The sequence below is a fragment of the Gymnogyps californianus genome, unplaced genomic scaffold (genome assembly GCF_018139145.2).
Source record: "Gymnogyps californianus isolate 813 unplaced genomic scaffold, ASM1813914v2 HiC_scaffold_54, whole genome shotgun sequence".
Lineage (NCBI taxonomy): Eukaryota > Metazoa > Chordata > Aves > Accipitriformes > Cathartidae > Gymnogyps > Gymnogyps californianus.
In genome coordinates, this window is record NW_026114444.1 from 245790 (window position 1) to 258071 (window position 12282).

Consider the following 12282-nt stretch of genomic DNA (forward strand, 5'->3'; position numbering starts at 1 on the left):
AAACCGCCAAAGATGGAAGCTGCACAATGTCTGTGTGAAAAAAAAAAAAAAAAAATTCCTGTATTCAGTCTGAACCTCTTTTGTCTCAGCTTAAGCTGGTTGTATCTCGCCCCCTCACAACTGTAAAGAGCCTGGCTCCACTGTCTTTATAATGCACAGGTATTAGAAGGCTATTACGTCCCACTGAAGCGCGCTCTTCTCCAGGCTGAACAAGCCCAGATCCCTCAAGTCTCTCCTCACAGGGCACGCACTCCAGACCCCTGACCATCCTGGTAGCCCCACACCGAACCTGCTATGGTTTATCAGTATCTTTCTTGTACTGGAAAGCCCAAAACTGAATGCAGTATTGCAATTTGGGTCTAATGAAAGCTGATCACTTCCCTTTATCTACTGATTATGCTCCTGTTAATATCGCCCAGGATGCTGTTGGCCTTCCTTGCTGCCAGGGCACACGGTTGGCTCATGTTCAGCTTGCTATCTGCCAAGAACCCCAGGTCCCTTTCAGCAGGGCTGCTACCTAGCCTATCACTCCCCAGCCCCTCAGTGCAAGGGGTTATACCTTCCCAAGTGCAGCATTAGGCATTTGTCCTTGCAGAATTCTATAAAGTTTCTGTTGGTCCATTCCTCTAGTCTGCCTAGGTCCCTCTGGATGGCAGCCCTGCCCTCAAAGGTATCAACTGTTCTCCCCACCCTGAACCAATTCAGTTTTGTGTCAGCTGCAAAACTGATGAGCGTGCACTCACTCCATCACCTTTCAGATCATTGATAAGGTGCTAATGAGACAAATCCCAGGATAAACCCATGTGGTACCACACTTGTTACTGACCTCCAGGTAGAGTACAACCCACCACTAACCATTATCCTCTGGGACTGATGATCCAATCACTTTTTATCCATACATTTGTCCACAATTAGATAAATGAAGTATAATGCAATTAAATAAAATAAAAAGTAGTACACAAATCCAGTGTGACTTGTATTTCAGAAGAAACAATATTTGTCTTCAAGGCATCCTTTCGTCATATAAGTGGACTTATTTTGGAAGACAGATCCATCTACACAGTTTCATTAGTATATAATTTTTTCTTCACTTTTCCAAATCCTTTATTAAGAAACACTAGAGACAACTGAAGTAGCACTGAATAATTTATAGTTCTTAACTGTGTCTCCTGGTAAGTATGATTCTTCCCCCCCCCCCCCCAAGTTAAGAAACTCACAGCTGGTCCTTGGGACTGAGGAGGCATTCCTGGTCTAACTCCCAGCAGGCCTAGAGGTCCCGGAGGACCATGAGGATAGCCTCCATCTGGTATTCTGCGACGGTCATCCCAGTGATGCTGCTCTTCCTCCATTCTCCTCCAGTACATATCCTCTTCATATCGCCTGAAGTGCATCAAAGTGTTCTCTTTATATAGCAGTTAATACTTCCAACCATTCTAAATAAATTCTTGGATGTCCTCACTAACTCATTTCTAGTAGTCATGAGCCAGTGAACTCCAGAGGGTAACTAAAATGAATGGTTATTTTGAAAGTGGGCCTGAATTTATAGCAAATAATTCTAGTAAGTCTACATTCCTCAGAGGGATTGAACACTAACAAATAAAAAACCCAGAGGGATAACAACTTAATTTAAAACAAGACAGTACAGAGTTCCCAAAACAAGTATTCAAAATAACTACAGAAGCAGAGTTAGTTTTAGATAATTTGACTGCACCTTTGTCTCATTCATTGATAAAACAGAACGCATTACCTCATTTCCATCCTCCAGCGTTCTTCCTCTTCTCGCCTTCTCCAGTATTCTTCTTTCTGCATCTGTTTCCTCATCTTCTCTTCTTGAATTTTTCTTGCTCGAATACTGGGCTTTACTTCTACTTGTAAGTCTGGGTTTACTTTTTTCTAGTTCAGAAAAATAATGAATGAAATGTTGGTTTGCCTCTTGTCATCTCAAGGTTACGTAGTTCTTCTGACATGTTTAACACACACTACTGGTCTACGATAAAATCAAGGGGAGTAAAATGCAGTTTTAGAACTGCACTGAATGAATAGTTGAAGAAGAAAAATCTGCATCCAGTATTTTAAAGGAAAGAAATAGCAACGTATTACAAATAGCATGAATTCCCTCTTCAACTATGAGAACAAAGCAATTTAAGATTAAAATGTTACATGAAATACTAAGCAATTTGCTGTTCATTCTGTAGCAGGATGACTACTCTATAGCCTGAAAAAAAACATTTCATCTTAACTACAATGTGCTTCCTGATGCCCTGTTCCTGAAGGGTCCCTCATACATGGGCATAATCATGAGTTACTGAATACATTTTTCTGGCAATTTTTTCTCTTCTTTCATCCCTTTCATGATTATGCAGGCTCATTGTATCTCCTGTGACCACAGTAGATTCTTCCTATATAATCTTATAATAATCAAAATGCACACCATATGTCAGTATAGGTGTCTCTCCATTCATGACTAAAAAGTCTGCAACACTTGTTTCTCAAATGTCTCCACAAAGGATTTATGTGGTTTATTCTGCCAAAAACATCGAGCACTACTATTTTACACTATTTGAAATTCATTGTAAACAACATAAAGCACCTACTGTTGCTTGCATACGTTGTACAATATTTTAATGTTGCAAAGGTTGCCTGAAAGCAATGTTCAAAATGTTTAAAAAATAAAACCAAACCAAAAAGCAGTTTCACAGGGAGTATAGTCTTTAAAGTAGTAATGCAGACTAAGAAATATATTTCTCTAGCTTTTTTTATATGCTGTTTACTCAGAGTACCTACTTTTGACTAGTCTTTAAATGTAAGAACGTGTAATCAGTCAGCTGACATCCGGTGGATTTTCAGATAGAAGCATTAGCATTTCTACTAACCTTATACTGAAGTCTGTGCCGTCTCCCTTTTAAGTGCATCTCCTTGGCATTAGGATCATTAAAACTGCATTCACAAAGTTTACAGTGAAAGCGGATCACCTTTCCTTCATCATTTCTTACCTGGAAAATAAAGTTATAACACATTGTTTTTAAAAAAAAAAAAAAAAAGCCAAAGCTGATGTAAAAATTAATCTAATTCAGTGACACTGGATAATGTCTACCCATCTCAAAACATGCTAAAAAGTTCACACAGTAACTGAAAGAAGGCAAAATAGAACTTTCAATTCTGACAGACACACCACTGTGTTTGGTAAAGAACAAAGTTCTTCCATTCCAAAGAGTACACAGCTTTAAACTCAAGCCTGAACATATTGAGTTGAATAATTACAAACGATGAAAAATTTACATCAGACTTCATCCACATATATCATGCCACCCACATGAAGAATGCCCCACTGAGCTCAAGAAACATGCACAATACAAGAATGTAAACATATGCACAAGCCTTTACAGGTTCAATGCCTTGTCACTCTTATCTTCAAGGAGGACCCAGGGAATTACAGGCCAGTCAGCCTCACCTCAATCCCTGGGAAGGTGATGGAGCAGCTAATCCTGGAAACCATTTCCAGGCACATTAAGGACAAGAAAATCATCATCAGTAGTCAGTATGGCTTCACCAAGGGGATGTTGTGCTTGATCAACTTGATAAACTTCTGCGATAAAATGACTGGCCTGGTAGATGAGGGGAGAGCAGTTGATATTGTCTACCTGGACTTCAGTAAGGCCTTTGACACAGTCTCACCATAATATCCTCATAGAGAAGCTGTTGATGTATGGGCTGGATAAGCATACAGTGAGGTTGATTGAAAGTTGGCTGAACGGCAAGGCCCAGAGGCTGGTGATCAGTAGAACAAAACCTAGTTGGAGGCTAGTAACAAGCAGTGTACCCCAGGGGTCAATACTGGGTCCAGTCCTGTTCAACATCTTCATTAATGATCTGGATGACAGGGCAGAGTGTACCCTCAGCAAGTTTGCTGATGACACAAAACTGGGAGCAGTGGCTGATATGCCAGAGGGTTGTGCTGCTATCCAGAGAGAGAGATCTCAACAGGCTGGAGAAATGGGCTGACGGGAACCTCATGAAGTTCAACAGGGGGAAGTGCCAAGTCCTGCACCTGGGGAGGAACAACCCCATGCACCAATATATGCTGGGGGCCACCCAGCTGGAAAGCAGCTTGGCAGAAAAGGACCTGGGGGGTCCTGGTGAACACCAAGTTGAACTTGAGCCAACAATGTGCCCTTGCCGCAAAGGCGGCGAATGGCATCCTGGGCTGCATTAGACAAAGTATTGCCAGCAGGTCGAGGGAGCTGATCCTTCCTCTCTAACCCAGCGCTGGTGAGGCCACACCTGGAGTCCTGTGTCCAGTTCTGGGCTCCCCAGTGCAAGAGAGACGTGGACATGCTGGAGAGAGTCCAGCGAAGGGCCACAAAGATGATGAAGGGACTGGAGCCTCTCTCTCCTCTGAGGAAAGGCTGAGAGAGCTGGGACTGTTTAGCCTACAGATGAGAAGGCTCAGGGGGGATCTTATTGATGTATATAAATACCTGAAGGGAGGGTGCAAAGAGGACAGAGCCAGGCTCTTTACAGTGGTGCCCAGTGACAGGACCAGAGGCAATGGGCACAAACTGAAACACAGGAGGTTCCCCTCTGAACATCAGGAAACACTTTTTCTTTTTTTTACTGTGACTGAGCACTGGTACAGGTTGCCCAGGGAACTTGTGGAATCTCCCTCCTTGGAGATATTCAACAGCTGTCTGGACATGGCCCTGGGCAACTGGCTCTAGGTGGCCCTGCTTGAACGGGGTTGGACCCCCAGAGGTCCCTTCCAATCTCAACCATTCTGTGATTGTTTCATGTTGAATAAGTTTTCACTAAAATAGTTAAAAAATAATCCACATTTTCATATCAATACCTCCTCTACATAGTCATGGCCCACTGGCTGGACATCACTTTGCAAGGCAGCAAGAGCTGTAGGAGTCACTGGTTCAGTTGCTATGTCTGGTTTTACTTCCTGTGTTTGTACTGTAGCAGCAGTTGTTGTTTTAACACTTTCAGCTGATTTCATTTCTTCCAGTTTACTTCCTGTTGTCTGAAGCTTATTACCACCTACAAATCAAAAAAGTTAAATTGTTAACTTTCATAAAATGAGAATATGATTACACATGATGTGCAAACTGAAGACTTTCTTTGTAAATATCAATGTTCTGGCCAAAGCATTATCAGTCTTTTAAAATTAGTTAAAACTTAAACATATTTTAAATACAGTTAAAGGTTTTTTTAAAAAAGTTTAACAAAAAGTTATTTAAACAGTTTTTTATTTTAGCAAGAAAAACTTTTGCTTTATATAGTTGCAATTTTCACCATTCACTTTCATGCTTTTTCAAAAGAGATAGGACTGAATGGGAACAACTCAGCAAATATATTTTAATCTTTTTTTTGTCATCAGATTATTTTTTTTTGTAAATGGATCCAAAAAAGTACTTCAAAACCTTATAATATTTGTACTAACAAAGGTAGTATACTCTCAGTGTTGCAACTGCATAGGTCTTTCCTTCAAGAGCAGGATAGCTTATTGTTGAACAACTGCTTCCTATCTCTAAATGTCTGTCATGCTTATTTCAAAAGTTTCCACTGTTAGATTTCCAGTGTTACAAGGATGTTTCAGTTGCCCAGTTATCAACTGCCAACCTACTGCAGGTTGCCTTAACAGCCCATGCTGTAAACTGAAATTAGGACCAACTGGACTATAAACTGCAATACTCCAACAGCTACTACATAAGAAACCAAAGGTGGAAGGCTTCTTATGAAGGTGGGAGAAGCCTCCAAGAGAGGTCAGGTGGAGACAACAGGGCAGAAAACACCATAAATTGTGAAGCAAAACTTTTATATACATTCTTATTTTCACCTATCAGTAATTCTCTTAAACACAACAGAGTTACTCATGCATAAAGTTAACTAAATACATTTGTATTTGTTGCACTAAGATCTTTAAAAAAAAATAGAATAGGTTAGGTTTCAAAATAAAGACTGACTTCTGTACTTGCCAACAAAGTTTATTTTCGGTGTAGATATTTTCTTTACAGCTATATTAGCAGAGGTTGAAGATGTTTTGTTGTTGGACACCGTGTTAAGTGGTGCATTTGCCGTGGGAGTAAGAATTTTCACTGCAGAGGATACAACAGAGGAGTTCACAGTACTGCTAGTTGCTATATTTGAAGCAGAGGCAGTTGGTTTGGAAGCAGATGTGGATGTTGAGGAAGTAGCTTGGGTAATCACATTTGGTTCAGTTGAAGGAATGGGTTTGCCAAGTTTTGTGTGCAACTTTACTACCTATAATAAAGAGAAATTCATAATATGATCTCCCTGGGATAATTATAAAAAACAAACTTGTTATAGGTTATGGAAGCTTTAACAGAAACATCAATATCAGTAAAAAAAAATTAAAATAAATCAATATAACTAAAAAGTTATTGCTTCTTTACAAAAAGTGATCTTGGGGGAGAGGGGAAGGGACATGTAAAAGTTCTTGTCATCTGTAACAAGGAAATAGTTAATAGTTATCTCAGATTGCTTATTTCCATTAGAAATTCAGACATTTACTCCAAAAGCTTGTGTAGATGAGAACAGAAAGCCAATAAACTCACAAGCCAGTAAAACTCAAGGAAACATTTTGCTCAAACTGTTTCAACGTGACTGTTTTGTTGCCTGGTTGCTTTTTATTCTCCCTCCAAAAATTGTAGTACATTGAACTACTTTGGTTCCAAATAACATTTGTAAATAAGAGTTATTTAATTCAGATTCAACAACACTGTCTCTTTTGATCACTACATTTTAAGAGTATTTATATTGAAAGACTTTCCAGGTTACCTAGCAAAACTGAAGATATTCCTTAGACAAAGGTTTGGTTTTTTTTTTTTTTTTTAAGGCACATCTGCAGAGACAGTTAAGGAGGATGCAAGAGGTATATTTCAGAGCTCTTTAGTATCTCATAGAAAGTGAAGAGGTACATGCTTATTCTTAGAAGTAATAAGCAGAGGCCTTTTCACAACATACTTGAGATAGAATACTACTTTTTGGTGACAGCTGACCATCACCTGAAAAAGCAATGCATGTAATCCATAAGAACAAAACATGCAAAATGAAAACTAAAGACTGGGTTTGAAAGTAGCAGTAAAAAAAAAAAACCAAAAACACAAACCACAACAAAAAACAAACCAAACAAACAAAAACAACAAAAAAACCCCACCCAAATCTGCTAGACATGCCTTTAATGCAAACACATGTACACAATCATGATATGCACACAACTGTATACATACACATCTTCGTTTTTTGTTCTTATTTTTTAAGCATGTTCCCCATCAGAATACAGACATGTTAATGTCACATAATACTATAAATTTAAGTTCAAGCAACTCTTCAAAATTACTTTTTTCCAGTAGAATGCACAAGATTCTTCAGTGTACCAAAGAAATAGAGTCCTTTGAGATTTCATTTACACACTGATGACAACCTAAATTAGCATTAGTTAGTGACTATCTATGAGGAAGACAAAGCGACATCCAAATATATAAAGATAATATATACCATACTCCATATACCTATGGAGTTACTGGGCACAACCCAAAAATTTAATGGCTCAACTTCATTAATGAAAGAACGAACACTAGGCAAGTCTATCTAAATTATAATTTTTGTTCTTGTACTAACAAAAGATAATATCGGGAAAATTGTTTTAAATTTACTATGAGATTTATTTATTTTAATAGGAATGATGTTACCGATGCCACTTTGTACAGTGTTCTGAGATACAAAGAGCTATAAAAGCTGAATATTAATACTGTATCTGTTACTGACATTAATCTTTCCAGGGTTATGAGGAAAATCTATAATATCTAAACACACATTCTACACTGCCATTCCATTTACTATTGTATGGTCAAATTTAAAACCTAAGTCACAGGGGTTCACAGTGCAGCCCACAGTCTTTATTTGACAATGCCCACCTAACTGCACCCAGACAGTAGGGAAAGCATGCTTATCAAAACTCTTCCAAACATACTCATTATAAAGTCTACTACAGGACATTGTTCCCTGCTCCCATATGCCAATTTTCTTTGCAAGACATACCAAAAGCGATGCATAATAGTCCCGTCCCTTGGCACTGACTCAGCTTACAGTGTTTCAAAGCGCACCGAGAGCTTCACAGCACCAGACAAATAAGAAGAATGTCAAGAAAAATCTTGAAAAGAGTTAGGGGGCATAAGCACGCTACTGCATGTCCTCAGTGACGCTTTTCCCCATCTTACTCTACACCTTCTTCCTATGATTTACATACTTTCCCCAATACATCCTCTTCTCATTGATGTCGTGGCAATATTTTTTCCCCCCTTTCTCCCAACGAGGCCCTTCTAATAGTGAGCTTAAAGATAAGTTTGAAACTGTCCTGATTTCGGCTGGGATAGAGTTAACTCTCTTCTTAGTACCTGGTACAGTGCTGGGTTTTGGATTTAGTGTGAGAATACTGTTGATAACACGCTGATGGTTTAGTTGTTGCTAAGGAGCGCTTATCTTAAGCCAAGGACTTTCCAGTCTCCCATGCTCTGCCAGCAAGCAGGTGTGCAAGAAGCTGGGAGGGAGCATGGCCAGGGCAGCTGACCCCAACTAGCCAAAGGGCTATTCCATACCATGGAATGTCATGCCCAGTATATAAACAGGAGGGGAGAGTTGGCCAGGAGGGGCGGATTGCTGCTGGGGCATCGGTCAGTGGGTGGTGAGCAATTGCATTGTGCATCACTGGGTTTTTTTCCTTTTTTTCCCCCTCTTCTTTTTTTGTTATATTCCTTTTCATTACTATTATATTTCATTATTATTATATTTTACTTTAGTCATCAATTCTCCTCCCCATCCCACCAGAAGCGGGGGGGGGGGGGGGGAAGTGAGGGAGCAGCCACATGGTGCTTGGCTGCTGACTGGGGTTAAACCACGACAGTAACAAAAAGCAGAACTAAACATCTTTAAACAAAATAATTCAAATTATATTGTTTCTGCGTATTTTCTCCTCTTTAAGATGAGAAAAAATGATGGGAAGAAATATACTACTGACTTGTATAATAAGGACAAGAGAAAGTTCTTACTTTCTGATGCTTGGCTCCACGGATATGGGCAGCATAAGCATCTGCTCCTGTACAAGACACATCACAAAGCTCACAGCGCAACTGATTCTGAGTTCCACGAGCAGAAGTGCTGCTGTTATTGGTGTTCTGGGAAGCTTTTAATGCTGCTTCTTTCTTTTTGTGTTTCTGGCCTTCTAAGTGTTCTTTATAAGTCTGTTTAAATAAACAATACACACACAATAAGCTGTCTTTATACTGCTCGTTCATCATTCATGTGAATACATGTAATATAGAACATAGCATAAAACACGTTTTGTACGAGAAATACTTCCTACACTGAACATTTCTTCCATATGACATGCTCTAAGGCATAAGCAGGTCACTTCTAAGACCAAGAAATTTTCTTCACCACCAGGATTCCACTTTTAAGTAATACAATATGGTCTTTTCTCCTCTACCTTCTCACTTCCTCAATCAAGTACTGGTCAACAGATATTACCATTGAAAGCTTGATAAGATCAGAAAACTGCAACTGAGATGCAGTTTTCTGCATTGCATTGAATTATTCTTGATTTTGAATTTTCCTCAAACTGCAAGACCACAGTTATTAAATGTATCCAGAGAACAAAAAAAAATAAATTCAAAAGAAGTTAGTGCATAAATAAAGTTGTGCTGAAAATGAAATGCAGAAGTTGCTATTTGTTCCTATATCAACACTGGCAATCTATAGAGCAGACAGGGTGGGGAAATTATGACAAATTTACCTAAAGAGTAAGAACTGTTTTGCCACACACACACACACAAACACTCTGCATGAATTGATATCTACTTTTTATGCACTTGTACCCACTGTGAAACTAAACTGGGATGCTGGAATACAATGAAAAATAAATTTTCAGGCTTACCATTCACAAAGTTTTGAAAAAAGTATTTTCTAAGAAGTTTGCTATGCTAAAAAAGCAAATCAAATTCAAAGTTTAGAATACTTCTGGAGTCCAAAGCACAGCTGAAGCTTCTCTGTACAAGCTAAGGGGATGCATCTTTTTTTCTTCTCATAGGACCTCTTTCTATAACAGCACACATTTTCATTTAATTATTCCTTTAGTAAAAGTATAGAATCAGGTCTTTAAAAATTAACAAATGTTCTTAAAGGGGTCTTTTTTTTAGCTGAAAAAAAATTATGACTCAAGTGTATAGCAGAATATTACATAATACAGGTACCTGTGGTCCAGCACAGCTGATCTTACAAACATCACAGTAGTGGATCTGGGGCGGTTTGGGAGGTTGCTTTGGTTTCAGTTGCTTATTTTGGAATGGTGCCTTTTTAGTAAAGGTGGTCCCTGTCCAAGCAGCTGTTGCAGCAGCAGCAGCAGCTGCTGCTGCTGCCTGTTTCTGTTGCTGCTGCTGCTGCTGGTAATAGGACGATGCAGCTGAATACACTGCTGCTTCATAGCCAGAATAAGAGGTACCTCAAAGATCAAAATAAAATAAATGTTACATCACTGTACATCATGTATCAATTACATAATACACTAATTCCAAGCATGCTGCATGACAGAGTTGGGTGGGGGCAGGGCAGGATATAAACGATTTGAGATCTTGTTAGGCAGTCTGAATTTTTCTTGATGTTTCACAGTATACAAATACATAGCATACCACTTGTATCAGGAATATATTTGATTTTAGACAAATCTTTGCAGACACGCAGTTATGTTAGATATATCAAAGCATCCCTAAAGAATGTTTGAAATTTCCTGGTACATCCGGTAAGACCGAGTATGATGTAACAAGAATTTTAATAAAAGATTTATCAAAGGCCACTTGAAGTAAGCAGTCTTCCAAAATGAAAAGGAGGACAGATATTGGGGGGGGGGGGGAAGATAAGACAGAATGGCTAGTGCTATTACATTCTATTTCACTGATTTAAATTGTTTTAGTGCAGAGAAGCTGCTTGCCCGCTAAAACCTCTGCAGCACACCCTGTCTACACACTCCTTGATTTCTAGTATCAAAGTTGAATAAATCAAGGAAACTGGGCTTTCATACCTTTGAGCCAGTTTTCCCATAAACTTTCTACATCTACTAGTTCAACTATTTTAATCTTCTGATTAGGCTCTGTTTCAAGGAAGTCTTAAAATCCCTTTTTAAACAGAAAACAAAACAAAACAAAAAAGTTCAAGGTAGCTATAATATGCCAGTTGATTACCATCTGGCCATAAAGTTAACATCTTTTCATCTTTAACTACTTTTTGGATTTCTAATGTTTGAAGGAAAGTCTTTTTCTTAGAACCCATTCTCCTCCCATTTTGGGTCAAGACAACCCAAACTTACAAGATTTATATTGGACTGCTCCTCCCTGTCTCTGTAACTGCTGTTTGATGGCAGCATGCTCCCAATTTCCCTGGGTTATATTTGTGTGGATGTTTCCTTATTTTTTCTATCCCCCATCTTTTCTCTCCAAACCTTACAGTAAGTCACAAAACACCGTGCACGTAGCAATGCCAAAGCTTTGTATATTCTCACATGTAACAAAATAGGCACATACAAACATCAAACCTCTTTTAAAGATAAATCATAATAATGGCAAAATATTTTGATGTAACTGGTTGATACTTCTCAGTAGACAATGATGTAATCGAACACAAACTGCTAAAATTCTGAGTATTTAAATCCTCTCCTGTAACAATTGCAAAGATGGCAGCAACATAATATGCAAAATTCTTACCAGAGTAAGTAACCGCTGTTGTACTGTACGTTGCACTTTGAGTGTAGGATGGAACAACAGTAGCTGCAGCTGCTACTGGCTGCACAGTAGAGGATACCGGATAGATAGAAAACGTAGTTGTTGCTGGACTTGGGGTTGCAGGTTTTATAGCTGTCACTTGTCGTGTTTGCTGGGCTTGGGTATACTGAGTTGCCCCTTGGCTATATCCTGCTTTTGGAGCTAATTAGGATAGAAAATAGAAGTGTACAAACATTGATATGCTTTAGTTGAATGAAATGCAAACCATATTAAGTGATACTTAATGATATGCTGGGGAATAAACACATAACGAGTGGTTTTTGTTTTAGTTTGGTTGTTTGTTTGGGTTTTTTGTTGGTTTTTTTTTTTTTTTTTTTTTTACAGTAATGGTTATGCATCACCTACCATATTCACACAACTGTTTATTGTGTCACAGCTCACACTAGTAAGCCTCAGATTTATTTATGTATTTTTAACTATGCTGCCATGT

The 12282-nt window shown here is 38.7% G+C and overlaps 1 protein-coding gene across 1 annotated transcript in view; it reads right to left on the reverse strand.

Annotated features, from left to right (window-relative positions):
• Positions 1 to 12282, reverse strand: part of LOC127028984 (zinc finger RNA-binding protein-like) — a 44237-nt gene that overhangs the window by 13553 nt on the left and 18402 nt on the right. Inside the window, exons 5-12 of the mRNA XM_050914665.1 lie at positions 11775 to 11993; positions 10272 to 10519; positions 9072 to 9263; positions 5979 to 6264; positions 4847 to 5040; positions 2874 to 2993; positions 1748 to 1893; positions 1218 to 1380 (exon numbers count right to left, since the gene is read on the reverse strand). Coding sequence (XP_050770622.1) covers positions 1218 to 1380; positions 1748 to 1893; positions 2874 to 2993; positions 4847 to 5040; positions 5979 to 6264; positions 9072 to 9263; positions 10272 to 10519; positions 11775 to 11993 — 1568 coding nt within the window. The remainder of the gene's footprint in view (positions 1 to 1217; positions 1381 to 1747; positions 1894 to 2873; positions 2994 to 4846; positions 5041 to 5978; positions 6265 to 9071; positions 9264 to 10271; positions 10520 to 11774; positions 11994 to 12282) is intronic.